This window comes from Anarhichas minor, unplaced genomic scaffold, assembly GCF_050575085.1.
Source record: "Anarhichas minor isolate MPS153535 unplaced genomic scaffold, ASM5057508v1 ptg000010l, whole genome shotgun sequence".
In the NCBI taxonomy this organism is placed as follows: Eukaryota; Metazoa; Chordata; class Actinopteri; order Perciformes; family Anarhichadidae; genus Anarhichas; species Anarhichas minor.
Window position 1 is genome coordinate 17,899,346 of NW_027466456.1, and position 22,649 is coordinate 17,921,994.

Here is a 22,649-nt window from a genome sequence, read left to right on the forward strand (position 1 = left end):
TAACAGTGTGAAAGTGGCTCCTCGTTGCGTTGAACCTAACGACAATTATCAGCTCCCCTCAGGCTTGCAGAGCTTTCTAGCAAGTTTTGTCATTTGGCTATGCCCTGGCCCCCAGCACCTTCAGCAGCAGTGTGGACACTGCACTTCAGCTGCTGCGCAATCAGGACATGGGGGTCTTATTTTATCTTAAAGACCTCATTGCCATGGCTAAGTCTAGAACACAGATCATTTTCAGGATCTGTGCTTGCTTTAAAGAAACAAGAATGGTGAAAAGGGTTAGTGTGTAGGTTGTGTTGTCCCAGTGCTCCTTGATGACCTGGGACTGTGGTCTGAAGGGTGTCTACAGCTTCTCTTTTTCACCTCAGGGTTAGGCCATGACTTTACCCAGTTCAGTTATGTACTAGCTGGGACGGTGGGGCCCTCTACATCTCCTAGGTTGCCGAGGTCATAAAGGAGTAGGTGGTCTGCGGCGACCAACCATTAGTCGGCCAGGATCAGTGTGGTTAGGTTGATGTTATAAAGCAGCAGGGCATGCGTTCATCGGGCATCACCCACTGTACCCATATAATCCAGTAGAGGGCGGAGCCTGGGTGAGTTATGACAAAGGTTAAGATATTGTAACCCCAGTTCTATAAGCACTGGTGTTTGCATGTATTCAGGTAGGCACATCCTGATTGGCTGGGTAATTATGCAAATGTTCATAGGGCGAACCATTGCTCATGATTGGAAGGAAAATAAAGTCCAGAAGAGGGCATCGCCTGTGCTTATAGAAGTGTTATCAAAACCTTGTGATACTGCGGCCTGAAAGAGCGTAAGGATGACTCCTTGTTATTGTTCACTGCTCAGCAGCTGAGACTTGTATCCTTCCTGCATCTATCTGGTACCATAATGAGCACTTTGCTGTGGCATTCCCTTTGTTTTTTATCTTGTGCTATGTTGGTTGGTTCACATCTAGCCTTCATGGACATCCCTATGTTCCATCAATTGGCTATCAATTATTTGCCTTGTCTGTCTCTGTTTTACAGGAAATAAACAAGCACAGATTATTGTGAGCACATCATAATACACATGTAAACGTAGCTCCTTGCACACACAAACACACACACATTGATAAATGATGTATTTGAAACCTAAATTGCGTTGTTTCCACTCTGCTCATATGAGTTTTAGGGCTCTGAAACCTGGAAACAGTGTTCTAAAAACTGCCTAAAATGCACTGTGAATCCATGCAAGTAATGAGCTGTGACACTTTCTCCATCTTTTATTCAAAACTTTAAAAAAAAAAGAAACTTTAACCTCTGCCTGCAGACAAACTTGAAATGGCCAGCTACAATGCAGCTTAAAACAAAAGTTGAAAAGCCTCATCAAACAAACGACGCTATAGAATGTTCCTAGCTGTCCTTCTCAAGTCGTCGTGGCTTCAAGGCATGCAGGGTCAGAAGAAAAGCCACCCAATCCCAAGACATGATGATGAAACCGTGCCAAATCAACTCATTCTTCCACTCCAGAATCTGAAAGTCGCTATGCCACGGGATTCCAGTTTCTCTTTGAGTTTGGGAGCCAGTGAATCTCGCGACTCAATGGTGTTCATTTCTCTAATCCAATCCCTGTATAAAACCTCCCTTTGAACGTCTGCAGAAAAGCTGAAAGGCAGCACATATCCCTCCCTTCGTTCGCCCGCTCTCTGCCTCTCTGATCCACGCTCAGTGTCCGACGCACAGGCGCTCGAAAGGAGCAGGGATAGAGCAGATCTAATTAAGCTTGCTGATGGTGAAAGTGATGATTATTCTGCAGGAAGAAAGGAGGAAGGAGGGAGAGGGCAAATAAGATAACGAGAATAACTGCAGGGGGCTGGATACACCCTCTCCTCGTCGTGATCATCATCAGCACAGCACAAACATTAAAGCCATTATTAAAATGATTAAAACTTTTAAAGATTCATTTACACTAAGATAATATCTGTTTTAACAATTTACAATTAGCAGACTCTACATCTAGTAGATTACTTGAATATTCATTTATAAGATTCAATTACATTGTAAGGACCATTTCTCAATTTTTTTGAAAAACTCAACTTTTCACAAATACATTTTGAAGTTTCATCTTTAAATATTTTATTTTAATTTTTATTTGAACACATTTTTTCTCGTGAATTAAATAACCATGATTGTAAATGTGAAGGCACTATTGGTAAAATTGATTTGTGATTTGCATTCTCATTTTCTCTCCATCCTGCTTTTAATATATTATATATATTAAAGTATATTATTAATCTCAACAGCAGGTAACTTCTGTCGGGTTTCTAAAATGAGACGTCTGACTCGAGCACATCGGCATCCTCTGACCATCGGCTCATCTAACCCCCCCCCCCCCCGCCCCCTACTCTGAACACCTCATACTCTCACTTCCTCCATTTACGTCTCAGCCAACCGGGAGTGTGCTCGGTGCTGGAATAAATTATATTGGGCGGAATGGTACAGGGCGAGAGAGAGAGAGAGAGAGAGGGAGAGAGCGCAGCGAATGTCATTCACACGTTCAGTGCGCTGGGAGCCCAGGCACCGTCAGCAGCTATGTCAGCGGCATTTCGTGCGCCCTGCACGCGTCCCGAGATTTTCCAAAAAAGAGCAGAAATGAGTTAGAGGGCAGCAACTAGAGTCGCTCCTCGCATGCGGGTGGTCATTGGTCACTGCACATTCACCGATTCCAAAATCTACTGTTGTGTTTAAATAATTGGTTCTACCTGGAATGCTTGAGACTGTGCGCTCTAGACGCATCGTGTGCGCTGCGACTCATTCCGTTGGATTGGACCTACACTACCTATTGCGCAGCGTTTGAAGCTCTCCGCCGGAAATATGCCACTGTGATAAAGAGGACACGAGCGCGCTCTGAGGAGGTTGGACGTCATATTCTGTTTCGCTCAAGTTGCGCTGCACATAATTGTGCGTCTGTTTGCATTTATGGCGACAATAATCCCCGAGAAAACAAAAAGAAAGTCCTTTGCCAATGTCGCCGCGTCCCTGCGCTGAACCTAACTTCACGGTCCTATCAGGGGATTTTGCGGGGACTACTTCTGAACAGTCACGGGCTTACAAAATAAGGTAAAAAAATTCATCATATTAAAACAATAACAGCATTTGACACATTGCACTTTTTCTAACAACCAATTTACGTTTCGAGCAAATCATTTTAATATATGATTTACTTTATTATCTACATTAAAAGCAATGTAGACACTCTAACCTCTAAAACGAATGACCCTTTGTCATATTTTTTTGACCCAGTAACACTGGAGAATTGCAGCGTTCTCAGTTTATCTATATCCCACTCACGCCCAAACCCACAATTACAACCTTATTGTTCTCTGTGTCTGCCCTGCTTCAACTCCTCTCCCTCTTCCTCCCCTTTCTCCTCCCGGCAGGACTCATCCAGAGTGCAGGGAGAATGAGGAGTCACCGGGGCCGGGGGAAGCAGCATGAGTGGCCCGTGCATCTCCATTAGACTGACGGCCCTCATGTTTCTATGGAAGTGGTTAACACTAAGCCTGCTCCAGAGCTGGGTGTCAGTAGGGGCCAGGGCGGCGGACCCTGTCGGGGCTGGCTTCAGCGGCGCCACAGGCCCACTGGGCTGGCTCCTTTCGGACAAGGGTCCTTTTCACCACTCCCAGGAGTTTGTTGATTTCACAGAGCGCTACCAACAAGGATTCACCACCAAGTACAAGATATACAGGTGAGAGATCGTAAGCGGCTGTGTTGCCTGAGAGGAAGGTCGATAGTGAAATGAACCAAATGCAGAGATGTTGTGTAATTACTTAAAGCTCTATTGTGGCCTTGCCTGGAGGAAAATAGGCATTTGTTACAGCATAGGAAATATATTACATCATACTTTTTTTTGGACTATAAAAGATGCACATTCAGTGGGTGGAAAACTGTGGGATAAAGCGATTACTTAGTGGAGTTTAGCATACAAATGAAAGCTCTGCATGTGACCGTTTCGTTGGGTGCGACTGGCTGCTTCCTCTTTTTTTGTGGGCTGCAGAGACATATGGTTTGAGTTTGATACAAACCCTCAGAATGCTGCATATCAGTGGAAACTCAAAGTGGAGATACCGCAGGAGGGGTTTGGGCAAAGCAGCGGGACGTAACAGATATCTGACTGAGCTAGTTGATGTGTGACAGTGGGTAGACAGGATGGCTTCAGATGTGTGTGGAGTGAAGCATAGTGGGTGTGCGCTGGAAAGCAGCAGGGTATTGTTTGAAAGCTTGCGACGGAAAACATTTTTCTTCCGTAGTTTGAGACAAGAGAGCGAAATTACAGGATTCCATGGCAGTATTTCAAGATGCAAACAAACCCCGCTGTATGAGTTCACAGGATATGAGGCAGTTGCCCATTTTGTTGTCAATCAGATATATGTTATGAAATAGTACACACGCCATGTACGCTGTTTCAAAGTAGACGTCGTTCTAAGTCTTGCATCTCACAGTCCACCAAAAGTTCACTGGCCATACAAATACCAACACACATCCATACATGCATACACACAGAGTTTTCTCTGCAGGATAGAAACGATATGTGTGTGTGTGTGTACATGTTTATTTTACAAATTGCCCTAATAAGTGGATTTTGAATACTTTCTTCTTTTGACTTGAGAGTGACGTGGTTCTCTAGAGGGTAAGACATTTCTCTGATCTAGTAAAACCTTTTCAAATTGCTTTTTTAATGTAAATTAGCCGGAAACAATGTTGGTTTTCTAATTTTCTGAAACGTTGATGCAGCCTACACTGTTTTCGGCCAACAACAACAATGAGCTAAACCGTGACTGGGCGTGCATTACTTGCAGTGTCTGTATTTGTGGCGGTGTGTTGTGCCAGGTAAGTGTTGTGATACCCGTTGATGAGAACGATGCCGACGGAGCATACGCAGCCGTGAAGTGGAGGGTCTGATGCCAGCCGAACAGAGGTTTGACTGACACTGGCATTTAGCTGCTGACAGGAGTGACAATGCCAGGCAAAGATAGAGACTGTAGCGCTGTTGGCTTCCTCACATCCATCACTTCCTCCCTCGCTGCCTCTCTGCTGGCCTCTTCTTGCTGTCTCTCAGGATGTCTCTATACCTCCCTCTCTCCCCTTTTGTCTTCCTACAACACCCTTGGCATGAGAATCTAACAGATATTTGCATACACACGATTCACAGTTTTACATTACTAAAACTCACACGGACATTGCTTGACCAATTTCATTTCCAAAACTCGAGCACTAGACCTTTTTCTTTTTTAAATCATTCTGTAACCTTGAGTATGACTACTACCTACTATTGACCCTTGTCAGCAAATATCCAAAAATGAAAGCTTGACGAGTCTAAAACCCTCCTTTCCCCTCAAGCTACAGTGGCCTTTTCGGTTTCCTCTGAAGAAAAGCAAGCTGACCAATTAGAGCAAAAACCAAACAGAAACTCAAGTGAAGGGGCAGAATATTACCATGTCGAAAAGTGGAATAATGCTCCTGCGTTGCCATTGGCTTTCCCTGCCTTGAATAACAAGTCTTTGCAGGCTTTAAACATCTTGCACCCGAAGCACCGTCATTCATCGCTGAGCAGTTGAGGATGCCAGTTGAGAACTGAAGAGATGCCTTTCTACTGCCTCCACAATGCAACGGGCTGCGCAGTTTTTTTTGTTCTAAAACAGACTCATGAATTCTGAAAGCCAGAGAAATCTGGGTCAAAAAAAAAAAAAGACTTTGGGTCATTCGTATTGATCCTCAACACTTTTCTGCTTCTTGCAAGACACGTTACGACCCTTTATGGAACTGTAAAAGTCTTATTATTGGCTCTTGAACTGACACCGCTACGTGTTGCAATCAGAGTCCAAAACCCAAACTGGTCCCTTGTAGAACTGAGGAGAAGCCAAAATATCCTTGGGTTGAATTGTTTTCCTCTATGCTTGTGCAAATGTCTGGTCCTTGCAGCTGTAGAAAGAGTCATCCTATATGTATGCAAGCACATACGCATACTGAGATAGAGACAGTGGCATAAGTAATTCATTTTAATTAACCACCAGGTTAAAAGGAGTTTTAATAAAAACATAAAAATTCAACCTCTGCCTTTATCGCCACGTCTATCTCTATTTTCCTTTTTGCTTTGTCTCAGTCTCACCACCCCCCTCTTCTTTCTCTCCCTCCCTCCCTTGTCGAATGATCTCAAACCAATTGCTCTCCCTCACTCATAAATATTCTCCAGAGCTCAGTTGGCCTTTCCCGTCAGGGGGCAGAAGAGAGGGAGTCGGGGATGAAGCGGGGGGGGGGGGACTGGAGGAGTTTTAGTACAGAGGAGGTGACGTGAGAGGAACCAGAGCTTTATCCCCCCCTGCTGGCTGGTCACTGCACCGGAACAGCTTGTAGCCATTTCTAATCATAATTTAAAAAAAATGGAAATTTGAATGGAGTATTAATCAGAGTAGGAGTTTTAAAGTGTTTGCTTTTTACACTAACAACCTTTCATCTTCTGTCTGGACTGCGTTTAAAAAGGACAGGTTTAAAAGCTTAGAGAATTACAGCTTGCTGTCACAGCGGTGTTCTGTGAATCATTGTAAAAGATGTCATTTTCAAACTGCAAGTCCTCCAAGACACAAAGAATGAAAGAGAAAGAGATGAAGCAATTAATTAATGGATTCAGCAGATTCCAAAGCAGTGAAGAACAGGAAAAGGAGGCACTTAGCAATATTACTTTGGCTGGAATTGCACCTGTTGTGTCAGTCATCATGGAGGTTTTTCAAAGAAAGACAGGAAAAGCACGAATAAAATCACTTCCTCAGCAATTTATTTATTTCATTCTTTCATTCTTTGTCTTCTCCTGGCAAGGATGGAAAATCTCCTAAAAGCTTTGTGTCTTTTTTTATTTTATACCGAGAGCAGTCAGCTGGTTGCATGTTTCCTCGTCCACCATATACACCTGGGTATATCTGAAAGAGACACAACTTTATCAGTTAACAGCATTTCTTTATTGAATGCTCTTCTTGTTCACGGCGATAGCACAAGTTCAAATTAGAAATATGTTTCTGCAGTTGCAGCTCCTACAGGGGTGGAAGCGGATGTAAAATGAACAAAAGCATGTTTCATTTCATAATTTAGGAGCTTGTGGGGTTGTGAAATCGTTCTTGGGAACTCGAGAAGCTTTTGCTCCGTGAGTTCTGTCGTCGAGCAATTTCCACAGACGGCAACATATTCGTCAAAATGTCAGCTCCTCTTTTCTTCTTCTTCATGGGCCATAACTTTTATATCACGCCTCATCTCCCATGTTTTCTTCTCTCTTTTCTCCTGTCCGCCCACTGGCTATTACATTGTTGTGGTGTGATGTACGCAGTAGTCTATTGTAATTATGGAGTGATTAGTGTTTCAATTACATGCAAACATATTTGTGAGAATAGACTGCAGAGGTGTGATCTCACAATTAGGGCTGGATCCGAATATTTGACTCTTCGGATATGTGTTCCTTGGGCATGTATTTAGTTTTCAACATTGGGATTTGGATATTCGTGTTTTTCACAGACGGGTCCATTGTCAATGCTTTTGAGAGAAAGAGAGAACAGTGTGTGTGTGTGTGTGTGTGTGTGATGTGTCACTAGAAGCCTGTCAGTCCAAGGGGGGTTGAGCGGTGTGCCGCAGTCCGTCGGCCATACCGGGATCCAGTCCCGACTCCCGGGTGAGCGAATTGCAGCATCACGTTGGCTGCCGCACGCCACCGTGGTCCCGCTGTGGGTCCAGCCCTAACAGCTGAAGCAGCGAGACCCGAGGCTGCATTAGCAAAGCCGAGCTCTCCATCCTATACCCGGCGGCATCCTGCTGTTACTAGTAGTCCACTGGCTAATCGATGGCGTTTTTCTCTCAGAAGGATAAAAATAATACAAATTATAAAATGCTGAAATCGGTCACCAAATGTATAGGAAGTCTGACACTGCCTGCTCACCAGCGCATCCCATGTGTTGTCAAATCAAAGGGACAGATCAATGTTTTCATGAAAAATTTCTAGAGGGGAGTGACTTCATGGGTATACTTTTAGATCTCTCCATGCAGAATGATGGTATGCTAATTGGTGGCGGTAATGCACAGACCAAAAGCATCCTTGATAATGTTGCTCTTGGATGCGAGGTGTGATATAGCACATCACAACCTCATATCAAAAAGGTCAGGGAGGACAGTTGGGTTTGACTTTTACATGCAAGACAAAAAGTCAACATTGTCTTCTTTAAACCATCACTCTCACATTTCCCTAAACTTAACCAAGTAGTGTTTGTGCCTAAACAAAGCAAACTTTCACATCGGCCACTTTGTAATGGTTTTGTAAGGTAGTGACAAACAGGTCGGGATGCCAGATCAATATATCCCTTTTGAAAGGCAAAAGTTCATAAGTTGATAAACCAAGTTCATTGTTTACTTTGGAGGACTTGCTGGAAAGTTTGCATTCATTTTTTGTGTCACGAGAGAACGGGTCATGGACTGTGGACTCTGGTTTCCACTAGGGATGTTCGTAATTAACCGTTTAATAGTTAATCGTCAACAAGAATGTTGACGATCAGTTACAGTAACAGTAACAAAAGAATATCAAAACAGAGCAAAACTACTGGATTTGAGCCCAAGATTTTGCTAACTTCGTGGGCTAACACCATTCACTTTAATCCGCAGGTGGCAAGCAAGACACCAGAACTTGGCTTGTAGCATTCATCCACCGACAAATAATGTTTACCGACACTGCACTGCTACGTTCACGGCAAAACATTACCGATAACCTCATACTTGTCACGCACGTGCTCTCTCTCTCTCGCCCGGACACTCGCTAATGTCAAGCCGGGCTTGGAAGCCCTGACAAAGTATGCCAGGCAGACACACAGCTGAGAACCTAGCAGCGAAACTAATTGATGCGGTGGAAACTTCCTGGGAAAGTGGCGCATGTGTCCCCAGCAATGCACGCAACATTGTGGCTGCTACAGTAACTCTTCCTGACAGGTGAACTGGCGACTCAGTTGCTTGTTTTGCACTTATTTCAAGCAATTTGGGGATAATTCGATTTCTGGGCAAGTACAAAAAGGTAAATAAAATCAAACTCTTTGACTATTCTGCCTTGGTATAATTACCATAAACAATTAGCCGATGCAGGTTCATTTCACACTTCATTTATTGTTGGCGCCGTGTTTTTTAAAATGCACATCACATTCCAGCACTTTCCCTCTGCCGCGCCACTTTCCTGGCACGGGTATCCAAATCCAATCTGACCTTGTTGTGCACAATGTGGAATGCTGTTGAAGGTAGAAGGTAGTTGATCCTCAGTGCGATGGTTTTGTTAGTTTAGAATCAATATATTAGTGTCTGGAAATTATTAGGGTGAAGATTGATTGCAAACACACGGCAAAACAGACCCAGAGAGAGCAGAAGTGCATCCCGAGAGCCAGTTTTTCATCGAACTGCAGTTTTCTCTCATGCATGAATGCCTTGTTCAATGACAGAGCTGTGGTGGAGACAAGTCCATCGTCCTCCACTCAGAGGTTGAATGTGTCTCCAGGACAGAAGCAGAGCAGCCTCCTATTCACCAGCAGCGATGGCAGTGACGAGGACTTCACCAAGCACGGAGCTTATGGCTTCTGACAAGTGTGTGATGGGGGAGTTATCAGGGCCAGAGGTCCGCGGAAGCAGCTTCTATGAAAAAGAGTTTGGCTTTATTTTTATACAGATGGCGTGAGCTATCATCATTGGTGTCGGGTAGGTTGTTTTGTCCCCTGAAGAACTACTTATCGTTCAGCAAGATTTTGTACATCAAAAAAGTAGAATTTGGCCTTAAATAAAGACTCTTCATAGCACAGTTTATTGTGTTTCACAAAGATTTAAAGACATCTAGAGACATTTCATGACGCCTTCGCAACAAAGTCTTATAAACCCTCAAGCTCCAAACACCATCTCCATGCTTTTGATCATCACTTCGTGTGGGTTATGATATTTCATTTGAATCAGAAAGCAAATGTTAAAAGTACTATCCAAACTATTTAAAATGTCAATTATATTATGCAAAGCAACATTGTGGTCCAAGCATGTGCCGTGATTGTCACGCGCATGCAGCTTAACAAAGAAATGATAACATTGCAAAATGGGATCATAACTGTCTTTATAAGACCAGATTAAAAAAAAAAAAAAAAAAACATGTCAAAGCATATCAACTGTTAAAGTGTTACACAACTAAGTGTGTCATAGAAAAAATAGAGCTTATGCACATAAGTGGTGACACTTTGTTTGCAGCTACAGTGATTATCATTTTAAAAAGCCCATGCAGGCATGTCATTGACAGAAAGCAACAGCAGGATTTAGCGTAGCTGGTGGCTCTTCTAGCCTCTGGTCTGTTTGTTTGTGAGGATGAGTGTGTATGCACAGCATGCCTCATTATGTACACAATGTGATTCCAGGCATTCCTTGTTTTCGGTGTGAAGAGTAGTCTCTTGTCAACAGTGTTATGACAAATAGCAGTACAAAAGGGATCAGCAGTCCTCATGTCAGCAAACCCTCCTGTAAATCAAGCTCTCTCTCTCTGTTTCTCTCGCTCTGACTTGCCCTTGCTTTCGGTTATCAGAGCTGCTGTGATACTCATAGCAGCTACAAATCAATAAAGCAATTGCCTTTTTAACTAAACTCACCCTCCTACAACATTTTAGCTGCATTTTTTTTCGCGCTGCACACTATTTCACGGTTTCACAAAACCGGCTTGAGTTTGAATTGCCTCTGTATGCTAAAATATGGTAAAATTGCACTCAGTTGTTTTCCTTTTCTTTCAAGAAAAACACAATTGTTAAAGCTCTGCTAAAATGCAAAAGGAAAAAGAAGAGAGAGCCACCATTGTATGTCAAGTATTTCAAAATGGTTTTGGTTTGGAAATAAAAAACAGTAATCAGTTCAGTCGAACACACACCACAAGTCAACAATACCAACATCATAATGTGTACGGAGCTTGAGGCGGTGGAGAGGGCTGAAGCAGCGAGCAGCGTATCAACAGAGCAATTAGTGAGAAGTGTGAGGTTATTAATAAGCCCACTGTGTACCCCTCTGCACATGTGATTGTTGCTCATCTGGTAGCCAAGCAGCTGATCAATGATGGTAAAGCATGAATGGCGTACATTTGTTACATTACCTAAGTTGCGTACATAAAAAAAATAGATAAATCAACATGTTGAGTTATGGTTTCGCACAGGACATGAAAGTTGGTCTCCTGGGAGAAAGTCCTGTGTTTGTTTGACGCATCCATCTGCCCAATCTCCTCGCTTTGTCACCTGACTTCCTCCTATACTCGCCTCACAATTACTGCGACCACTGGAGGTGGGCGTCGTCTTCTTGTATTCATATTGGTGATCAACCCTGTAACCAACATCTATTAATGAGCTGATAGTCGCTGATAACGCCTGTTAATGCTCCCCATCTCCTACAGTCAAGCCTATCCTTTAAATAAATACTTGGGCTTTTTGGGAAATATGTTTATTTACTTTCTTGCTGAGAAATATATAGCTTTGGCTTTTTTTTTAATAGTTTTTTAATTCAAACAATCAATCGACTTAACATAAAGATTGGAAGCAGGGCTTAACGACAAATAACTCTGTCCAAAGCTAAAGAAAATCATTATAGCAGCACTCAGCAACCAGGGGAGTTTCATCCTGATCCTCTAGTGGCGTTTTATAATGTCCGTGGCGATGGTCACATGCAGTCTTAGGGAGTTAAAGATTATTTGAAATGCGTAGTTGGGTAACACTAAGAAGCATCAAAGGCAGGAAAAAACAAAATGAGCATGAAACAGTTTGCTGTCTTGTTTAGAGGACCTCTCGGCTGGTTTAATAGGGTTTTCTCAAATGAATGGTCTGATGTTTGTTTGATGTTGTTGGAAAAACTGTTGGTGGCAATTTTGTGAAGCGTTCACAAACAGCAGCTATTAAGTACATCATTACACTCTCTTCCCTCGTCTTGATCTCGCTTTCGTTCCCTGTTGGTCTCCTCCGTGGGTGGATTACTAAAAGACACAAGTCTCTCCATCTTTTCTCCCCCCCCCCCCCCCCCCCATCTTACTTCCATTTTCATTTGGGTCTCCAGCTCTCCTCTTTATCATCAGAAGCTCAATTAACAAGGTTCATGTATTCCACTATGAAGGTGACTTTCAGGCAAATGCAGGAATTTATTTTGATGTTATTCTTAATTTCTAAAATAATTGATACGTTGCTAATGGCACATGCATATTTAGAAAGATCAATGTCACATCTGATTAAAGCAAGAAAAGAAAAAAGGTTTGCTTGCAAGGTCTTCCAAAATAAATATAATTTGCTGTATTTTCCTAAATGAAGCATGAAGGACTTTTCCCTCATTTTGCACAATTCTCTTTGGGGAGGTCCTTGAAATAACATTGAGTCTACATCAACCAACTGTTTTGCACAACGGGTTATTTTGGTATCTGGGGTAACCCAACTACACACACACACACACACATGTTCTTGCTGAGGTCTTTTTGATGGTAAGCAAATGTTTGTCTATCATGGTAAGGTAGGCTAGATTATTATTTTCTTATTTTTTTGTGGGGGGGGGGGGGGGGGGGGGTTCACCATTATTTGTGCATCCACACAAAAACTATGCGATCCATTTACGATACACATGATTCTCTTTCATCAGATGCCATTCTTTTGCCTCTTTCCCTGTTTTCTCTTGAATAAGTGAATGTCGTCAATCCAGACCTTTAATTATTTTTGAAACATGCATTTGTCGAAATGATAAAAACAAAAGTGTTTTGTAGCAGCTGATTATAGATGTTCCAGGGTATCTCCTGGAAATCATGTTTAAGTACTACTTCTTTAAAAAAATATAATGCTGCCCGGATATGCATCTTGTGAATATTGTCTATTAACATATCTGGCAAGTTACAAAATGTTGATTCTTAACATATCTGTTACTAGTTTGTCTATAGCATTTTTATATGTATCGTATTGTTTTGGTACTCACAGCACTAGGTTAGAATTAGAGAAACACTGAGGTCCTTAAATATTGAAAAAGTTAACAGTGAGGTAATACATACATAAATACAGTTTGTTTTGGTCCCTGTGGACAAATGTGGTAATAGCCAATAGCACCAGATTCTGTTTTGAAAACATCCCAATGTCCCCCCTAAAGCCTCAAACCCTGAATCCTCAAGGACTCACTGATGTCACCTGGTAAGTGGTTGAGTGTGAGAGACTGTGAGGGCTTGAGATGGTGTGAATATGAATGGGACAGCACTTTGCTGCAACATATCACGTTACCATGAAAACGACAAAAAATATGATGTATAATTGTGGGTATTTATTTTATACTTTGTACTCCCTGATTTGAACGTCTTCAGGCTCTTTCCTCTCAAGATGAGCGGTAACTTAATATAATCTATTTACTTGTTTTTGTCAAAACGGCTTCAATGACAAAATCAAATATTTGATGATTTGATGATTTGATTTCTGTGTAAATTGAATAAGACAGGCTGAACGTGAGCCGTCCTCTTTGTTTACCTTTTTTTTTACGTCTCCATGCGTCCACTGGTTACCCCGTGTTTAACGTCACATTGCAATGATTTGTGGGTAATTCCCTGAGGCAAAGTCAGCATCCTATGCTGACTTACGGAAAGGGTTCATAAAGGGCTCAAAATGTCTGCCAGAGAGCCCTCAAACACTCGATGATTTGACAGTGGGACATCCCTAAACCCTCACGGACTTCGCGGGAGCGCGCCTCAAAATCCGTGAGTCCGTAAGGGGGGACATTGGGATTGGGCCAACCTCTCATTTTACTGCAGCAGGGGTCTGACTATCTGCCACTGTGCAGTCCTGGTTCTCCCATGCCTCCCTTCCCTCAAGCGGGCCCAGCAATGCGGCCTGGGTCTCCAGCAGCGCGGTGTCGGTGTTGGCTCCCTGCCGAACCGGCGGAGCAGCGTACCAAAGCTCTGCTGCCGGGTGCAGATATCTCCTCTCCAGCCATGAGCTATGCAGGGAAGCCGGCCCTGGGTCTGTCCACGGTGGGCTGATCACTGCTGGAGGCCCCACTGGAGTTTAGGTTGAAGGACTTTCTGCTGAACCTGCATTCTTTCTTCTTATTTTGCGCAGTGCCAACAATGACAAGCATTACGAATAACTATATAGAAAGCCAATCTCTTCCTTTATGGCCTTGTTTACTTTTGTAGATCATATAGAGGCATTGTTATTATATTGAGACTGTTTCGTAACCACTTAAAAGTTCCTCACAGTAACATTAAGTGCTTTGGTTGCTATAATGTCATGTGGGACTCAAGATGAGAAACCAGTTTTAAATTCCTCTGATTTCTAAAAACACTTGACATTTTCTTCTGTGGGAAAAATGTTGCCAGTGGGCATAATCTGACCAGCAATTATGTTACCTGTCTAAAACTAACTGCAGCGAAACAAACTAGCAGTGCCTAAACAGTGTCTGTTTTTAGAAATCTTATGGGCAATGAAATTCAAAGATGTTATTTAAATAAAAGCTCAATACTGCATGAAGTCAGAGATGAAATTTGAGTCACTCAAGTAATTTAATTAACTTCCCCCCCTTAAACAACTGATATGGCTCAACAGAAATGTGAAGTAATTTCATCAGAATATAAGTAAAACAATGCCGCAGTTCTTCCATTATGTAAATATTGTGCATTTGCTTTGTAAATCACGGTTTGAATCCAGAGTTTTGGTATTTAAAGCAATGGTCTGGACCTAACTGCTGTAAAGTCAACATACAATACCTCAGTAAAGCAGCGAGGAAATGAGAGATGGAAGTAAAATGCCCTCAGAGGTAATCAGCTTGCTGCTCGAAACAGTGTATACATGCAAATACTCTGAACACCTGCAAAGACAATTACGAGTATCTGTTTTTTTTCCCCTCATTTTCTTTCTCTGAGACATTCCAATGTTCTTATGAGGTGTTCAAATGCCTGCTATATTAACGCTCTGAATGTTAAATACAGCTCCCGTAACACCAGCCTGACTGAGACACCAGCAACAGAGAAGTCATTGAGGTCATTCATGCTAGACTAATTAGCGTGCGGCCAAAGAAGTATTTTAACCCTAAATGATACGTACATATCTTTATATAAAAAATAATCTAGTTGCAGGTTAGCAAAAATGTGTGCACATATGCAACCCGTAGAGGAGAAACTGTTACATTTTTACCTCACACAATTTCATTTGAGACAGTGGCAGTTTCAGTAGGTGTCAGTATTCTGTGCGATCTCATTTTCCGTGTTACAGAGGTTCGGGTTATGCATCAATTACTTGAGTTCCTCACATGATGCCAGTTACATGTGACATAAGTTTGTAGTGTGTGTGCTGCTGTTGGTTTTCTTGGTAAGATAGTTTAGCATAGCGTGCCTCTCCCAGAACACAAGTGCCTCACCAGAGTAGAATGTTTTTCTTCCGTGGTGGGAGTGTCAGACAGCACGTTGTCTGTTACGTCGGGTGGTTTGCCATGTTGAGCACATTATATTTCCCATAATTTAAGCTTCTGCATTTTCCAAATGCAATGATATTCAAACATATTGTTGGGTTCATAATGCGTACCGAACCTTAAGCCTCGTACCGAACGTTTCAATACAAATACGTGTATTGTTACACCCCTAGACATAACCTAATTAAGCTTGTTTTTTTTGCCTGAAGTTTAAAGGCTGTGGTGTGGCCATGTGTGTTGTCAGTCATTTAACAGAATTATGAAGCGGTCTTAACATAGTTTACGGGCTTTTTATTAACCAAAAGGGTCAGGATTTCATCTGGCAGAAGTCCTTTATATAGACACACCCTTGGGTATTTTTCACGAAGAATAATGACATTGAGGCTGAGCTAACCAATAGTGTATGTGGGCCAGTGCCACTCTGATTGTTCCTTCGGTATACAATATCACATTCAATACTGTTCCAGTATAAAATTCTGATTTGACTTTACTTGGTGCTTGAAAGAAAATGCAACAAAATAAATAAATGAAAGTAATAACCGTGCTGCTTGTATTCTATAGTCGTGATCTTTTAACTGCACTGCAGAAAGCTCCTTTGAGCTTAATGGCAGTTTTACATTTTTAGATTGAAAATTGATTTAGCGTGTGCCCTCTTGTTATTAAGCTACACCCTGATGTGCCATGTGTGTAGCATTTCATTTTCTTACGATAATGTTCCTGTTAACATGCCTCAAGAGATAACATCAGCAATAGTAGACACTCACTGAGCCCTGCTCAGTCAAACACTGTTCTGAACTGACACAATCTGCGTTGCTATGCTCGGCAGCGTGTTTCGACTGCATCAGCAGGTTATTCACCGCCTTGATTCCTTGATTTGTTATGTTGGGCACCAAGCGGCACCCTCAGGCTTGCCTGTACGCTGTGATGGATGTGAGACACCTGGGCTGTGACAGACAGGTAGCAGGATATGACTCCCCCGCTCTGATCCCGGCCCCTGTAGCTCCTCACCTCCTGCTGCAGCGCTCCAGCCTGCTCGTGGGGGGTGGGGGGGGGGAGCTGCAGCGCGAAACAAACCTGTGTGTGTGTGTGTGTGTGTGTGTGTGCATCTAAGAGGAGTTAAAGATATAAAAGATTAAATAAACCTGCAGTCTTTCATGAAACACACAATCTGTTTTTTTGTGTGTATGTGCGTGGCGTGCAGATTTTGAGGTTGAATTGAAGTCTTCGACGGTGTATCCTTCAGTTTAGCGGTGGCACCGGTCATAGATGTCCATCAGCGAGCACCATAGCGAGGCTTTGTGTCGATCACAGTTAAATTCTGCCTCTTTCTGTTTCCGCTACGCCGTTCTTCAGCCGGCCCCAGCGGACGCATAGAAACACTAATGGACGCTTGTTATAGGGAAACACAGACATGAAACGGGCTTTAATGAGCTGTTTTCAGTTTTGTATTTGTCTCAGGGGGTCATTGTTACTGGTGAGAAATTGATTGGCAGCTGGCCCGCACCCATGGGGGCTCTGGGATATATTCTGGGCGATAGCAGAGTTGTTGCAGCAAGGGCAGCTTTGTTTAGATGTTTGCAGCTGCAGGGTGTGTGAATGCATGTGTGTGGCCAAGTATCTTTTTATCTTTGCATGAGGGAGTTGGTGTGTGTCGGTACGTTGTTGGGGTTTTATGTATGTAACAGAGGGACAGACGTCAGGGAACCCATGAGTTCCCATTTGCACCTTTGCAAAAGAGAAGGTGCAAGCAGTGCTTGAAGACATTTTTGATGGTTTGAGGACTTTTATTCCTCAGAAACCATATAAGGCATTTCAAGCATGCAGTAGTTGTCAGTATTATGCTGTAAAACTGTGTTGAAGCTATAATATCACTTGTGTTCTTGAGAGCCATCTTGCATTCACATTAGATGGTGATTTGTATGCATAGGATGCTGCAAGGGGTTGGTGATTTAGATAACGTAATGCTGATGAAATTGAAAATAGTCACTGGCATATTGCACATTTTCTGAAAAATCAATTGAGAATCCATATAGAAATAATAACGTGATGGGAATGTCTTTTTTGGGGGGCTAATCCAGTGAATGAAATACCTGACAAGGAAATACAATTGAATGTCCCTGATGTAAGAGATACCATGCCTATCTAACCTTAACTAATCAATCAACCTACGGATAATTATTACCCAACTGCAACTCACACTTCAACACCTTTAGCTCATTGTTATGTTGCGTCACATTTACTGTATGGTTCGGTCGTAGTACCCTCATCAGTCGTGTTTACAGCAAACAAGCTCTGATAAACTCAGTGTACACTGCCTGCCCATCACCAAACGGCAGAGATAGCAACTAGCTGGTGAAGAAAGTGGAGCAAATAGCAACTAATAAGCCAGATATTTTCTCAGGAGTTGGTAGAGACCAAACACGAGTTTAAAAGGCAAGTTAATACTTTGACTTTCACTCATTCAGTTGACAGAAACACAACTCCAAATCAATGTTAATGTTGCTCCAAGTCTGCATACATCTTAGTATTGTTTGCCCTTTTATCTTAGGAATTTCTTTGTTTCAGTTTACAGGAAACTGTCGAATTGACCAATTAACTGTAAAATTGGTATCCAAAATTGCAGAAAATTAAGATGGGTGGTGGCTGCCAGTCTGCCTTGTTTCAACATCTTCCAGACTGCATCTTTGTATAATCACATCGAGATAATAAAAACATCGATTGAATGGTTGAGTGTTGACTGAATTTATTCTAACTTGATTACAGTTGTTACAAATACAATCAACAAAGTATTTGATCGTTTCTTCTGAGAAGGGGTATGCTTTTGCATGCTAACCTCACCTATTGCAGCCTTACAAAGCACAGTCCAACTCAAAATTCCTGTCAGATGTGAGGTCCTTTTCCCAAAAGACAAGTAACCACCAAGCAAACAATAATTGAAAGGCCTTCAATTTCTCCCCTGCTAGGTAGAGGTAGAACCATGTTTTTCACCAGCTGCATTTCAATGGCGCTAATCTATGCATCAAGCAGCAGCATTCAGTCTGCAATTGGTAGATAAAGGCAGCTGGCATGCTCCAAGGCCAGGCTGAATATCAAACGACTTCAGATGAAGCCTGTTCACTCCAAAAGAGGCCCTGAAAGCAGCAAGACTCCATCCATGATTATAGCTTGTCCAACCGCGGAGTCTCCGATAGTGACTCGAGATGAGAAAAGATTGCGCTATTATTTAAAATCGGTGGAGAATTACAATGTCTTTCACTATGGTGCAAAGCAATCCTGCGAGCTAGAGGTAGATATAGCATGAGACTTCATCAGCAACACTTTTAAGTCCCTTTATATAGCTTTCATAAGCAGAAAACAAATTACCATGAAAAGATGTTTTAACACACTATGATGAAGTTGTTTGAATCTATAAGGATATTTGTATGTTTTTTTTTGTATCTATAGTATTTGTCTACAATTTAACTTCTCGTGTGAATTGCTTTGCACCACGGATAAAAAGATTGTTATCCATTTACATTCTAAAAAGTGGTACACAGGATTCCCTTTGAGGTCTCGCAGACAACATCCTTCACGGCCTCCTTGTGAGGGACACAAGCTGTGCCTTGTCCACTTTAAATCACAACAATGTGCCCCATGTGCCCCATTTAGTCTTTGCATTGTCCATATAATGTGTGATTTCTATTGGACCCGCATGCAGCATTCACATGTGTCCTTTGCTTACTCTTAGCATGTGTTTCTGTGACATTGCAGGGAGTTTGGCCGCTGGAAGGTGAACAGCTTGGCCCTGGAGAGACAAGAGAACAATGGCTTTTCCTTGCCGCTGGACCCCGAGTTCCACCAGACCATTAGGCAGCTGGGCAGGAGGCCCAGTCTCAGCGCCATCACTGACAACATTATCAGGAAATACGGAACCCACTTTCTGCTCTCCGCTACACTAGGAGGTAAATAAATTATGCTTGCTTTTATTAACCTGCCTTAACACGAGGGAAAAGGAAGTGTTTAATGGTGAGATTTAGGGCACCCATGTGGCCCAAACCCAAAACAAACATGTTGAGGAACTTAACCAGTGTTGCAATTTGGGGAACAGAGGTCCATAGTGAGTGAAAGAAAATGCAACTAAACTGTATTTATTAATTGTTTAACTCTCGAGATCTTTACTTTGGTGACCTCTGAACTTCTCCAGTCCAACACCCATTGAAAGATCACAGTAAGGCAGCAATAACATTTTAAGAACTATGAAATGAATATACATCAAAAAAGTAGAAAGGGCTCAAGGGACTTTTATTTCCCGAGTGTAATAGCAGCTCATATTCCTGACCACCGTGTTCTAAATTGGTACCTTTCTCTACTTGTCCATCCTTATGGCTGTAGACTGTCAGCTGTCAAATGAAGGGGAATTGTCATGAGAGTAATCTTTGAAAAGAGATATTTGTTGTGTACTCAAACAGCTAAATATTTGATTAAATGTTGTCTCAGCTGTGACTATGGGGTTGTTTTTGCTTGTTTAAGCACATATTCCCCGATTCAACATGGCAAATCTATGTTTGGAGTTGTGAAACAGAAATGTCAGTGGATCCTCCACAACAATAGATGTAAGTTAGCCAGACAACTGTGATGTGCAGCAAAGCTCCTGTGGCTATCTGCTGCACAATCTTCTCTCAGCACCTCTGCCGGCTCTTTTCATCCCTTGTCTCTTGTGCACAAACCCTCAAAGCAGAGATGAATACCAACAGTATTTAAAATAGATTGGAAAGGCAATCGAGTGCATCATGAGTTGCAATTAAAAAAGTGCATCAGTTAAAGCATGGCCTAATATAACCTTGCCTTAGGCCAGTATTAAGGCATATATATAGGTCGTTTTTCTATCTGCAAGTGTTTTAAGGTGCTTTATCTACAATTTATTTCAAATCAGTACATATTGAGAAACTGTGATTACTTGTTATAAAATATTTATAAAAAAACAAGAACACATATTGCTAGTATTGCAAGTTAATCTGTGTTTCCAAAGGAATAACCCTATTGTTTTGCTTGTTACAATATTATTAAGATAATTATACTGCCGTATACCTGTTATTTTATTAGTATTGGATACGCACGGTTGTTGACAGATTTCAGGAGTCAATAATAGACAAAGTGAGTTATTAAAATGGGTAATTTTCTCTTCACACTGTGGTGGAGGCAAGTGCTAACCTTTATCTTTGCCCAATGTACTGTATGTTTGTTCTAATGCCTCCAAATTAAAAGCACATTCCCCATAAAACCTAATGCTGTTAAAAAGGATTTTTCTATCGATCTTTCACTCTCTCCACCGCTCGTCAATACATCGTCCTCTTAAGGCTTTGGCTCTGTTTGGATTGAAAGACTTGTTCCGTGGAGCATCTCGATTTTGCGGCTCAATTTATCTGCTTACGTGACTGTATAACGAGCGCTGGCAGGTGTTAACGGGTTAATATTTACCACTACATCACTGAGAACATTTTGTGTGTCTATGTTCGCAGGGGATGAGTCATTAATGAAGTGTGCGTATGTGTCTGTGTGCGTATTCATAGGGGAAGAGTCATTAATGATCTTTGTGGACAAGCGGAAGTTGAGTCGGACGTCTGAAGTGAGCGAATCCAATGGCACAGCTGTGACTCTGGAAGCTCTGCACCAGCTGGCTGCCTCCTACTTTATCGACAGGGAGAGCACCCTGCACAAGCTGCACCACATCCAGATCGCCTCAACTGCCATCAAGGTAAGAAGCTCCGCTGCTCAGTCAAAAAGAACAATTGCCACCATTGTTGGATTTTCTTTTTTTCTTTCATGTAGGCCTACAGCCATTTCATGGCGACATCGTTTAAATTAGCTTCTGTTTCAGTGGATAAACGTAATTATTGTATTTTTCAAAACATGGGAAGTGGTCTTGATTAGCTCACTCACTAAAGAATTAGTGAAATCATGGCCAGTATGTAGCATTTGAATAGAAACCCTACAATCAGCAGGTTTAGCTCATTTTAATGAGAGAAGCTATTATTGACTCCTAATCAGGGTCCAGTTTTATTTATTTTTTTGGCCTCTGTGGATTTAGTCTCCTCCTTTAGTCTTTAGGATTCAGCTTACACCCCTTTAACCATTATATTTTTACTGGCAATCATTATAGACATAGAGTTATTAAGTTACTGACCTACATGACACTGCAGTTTATATAAAACAATATAATGACAACAGCATTTTATGGGATCTTTACTATGAAATATTGACTCATATTGTTTGACGGTGCATGCAGACCTGCTGCGCTAATGAATGCTTTAACATCCACATTGGTTTGTTGTTTTACAGCTTTGTTAATTATTCTGATAGAAGCCTTTGATGCTGCTTGGACTAGACACAAAGACAAAACAAAACTAAATATTGTTTACAGTCAACAAAACATATGTTTTTGCTGTTTATGAGCTCATGTTTTTGAGACAACAATGTTGCTTGTGCTTTCCTCTGGGAAAAAGTATTGGGACAAATTACGAAGATCCGTCTACAGTGGAAAGTACTTGCCAAGTACTTCCCACTTACTACCAATTACTGTATGCAGTTGGCAACCCATCAACAGGCCCTCCATGGGCTACCCTGTCCTGCTTCATAATGCAGAATGTCATCATGCTGCAGACCAATAAAATATAATCTTAAGGACATAAAGCAGACTGAAACCTCTATAGGGAATGATGAACTTCCATTTTTAATTAATGAACCCTTCAAAGTGAATGCATTTTAAGACCTCACGTAATGTTCCAGCCAAACGCCCAGCGACAGTAGTGATAGTTTCACAGGTTACCGCAGGTCACTGAAGGAGCAAAAACCAACTCCAAATAAATATTTGGTGCTAAAAGGGGAAATTATTGAGAGAAAACCTCTCATAAGAAAATCTCTGCTACTTCTAGATCTGAAAACCATTGGGCAAAATGTGTCCGCAGTGGTTTTACAGTTTTTTTTTTCTTTTTTATTAAAACCAGGAAACTGCCTTCCCCTTGTTTCCACTTTTAATGCTACGCTAACAGGGTGCTTCATATTTATGATACATTAAATTAAGCATATTGGTCCTAATTGGCTAACAAGTATTAATAATTTCTGTTCAAGCGTAAGAGCTCATGACAACATGTATTAATTCTGTTTTTCATTTACCTCTGCTTACTTGAAGCACTAAAT

At 41.8% G+C, this 22,649-nt stretch overlaps 1 protein-coding gene across 1 annotated transcript in view; it reads left to right on the forward strand.

Annotated features, from left to right (window-relative positions):
• Window positions 1-2,583: 2,583 nt before the first annotated feature.
• brinp3a.1 (bone morphogenetic protein/retinoic acid inducible neural-specific 3a, tandem duplicate 1) overlaps window positions 2,584-22,649 on the forward strand; it is a 44,144-nt gene continuing 24,078 nt past the window's right edge. The window contains exons 1-4 of the mRNA XM_076088691.1: window positions 2,584-3,098; window positions 3,419-3,726; window positions 19,224-19,414; window positions 21,023-21,207. Coding sequence (XP_075944806.1) covers window positions 3,473-3,726; window positions 19,224-19,414; window positions 21,023-21,207 — 630 coding nt within the window. The 5' untranslated portion in view covers window positions 2,584-3,098; window positions 3,419-3,472. The remainder of the gene's footprint in view (window positions 3,099-3,418; window positions 3,727-19,223; window positions 19,415-21,022; window positions 21,208-22,649) is intronic.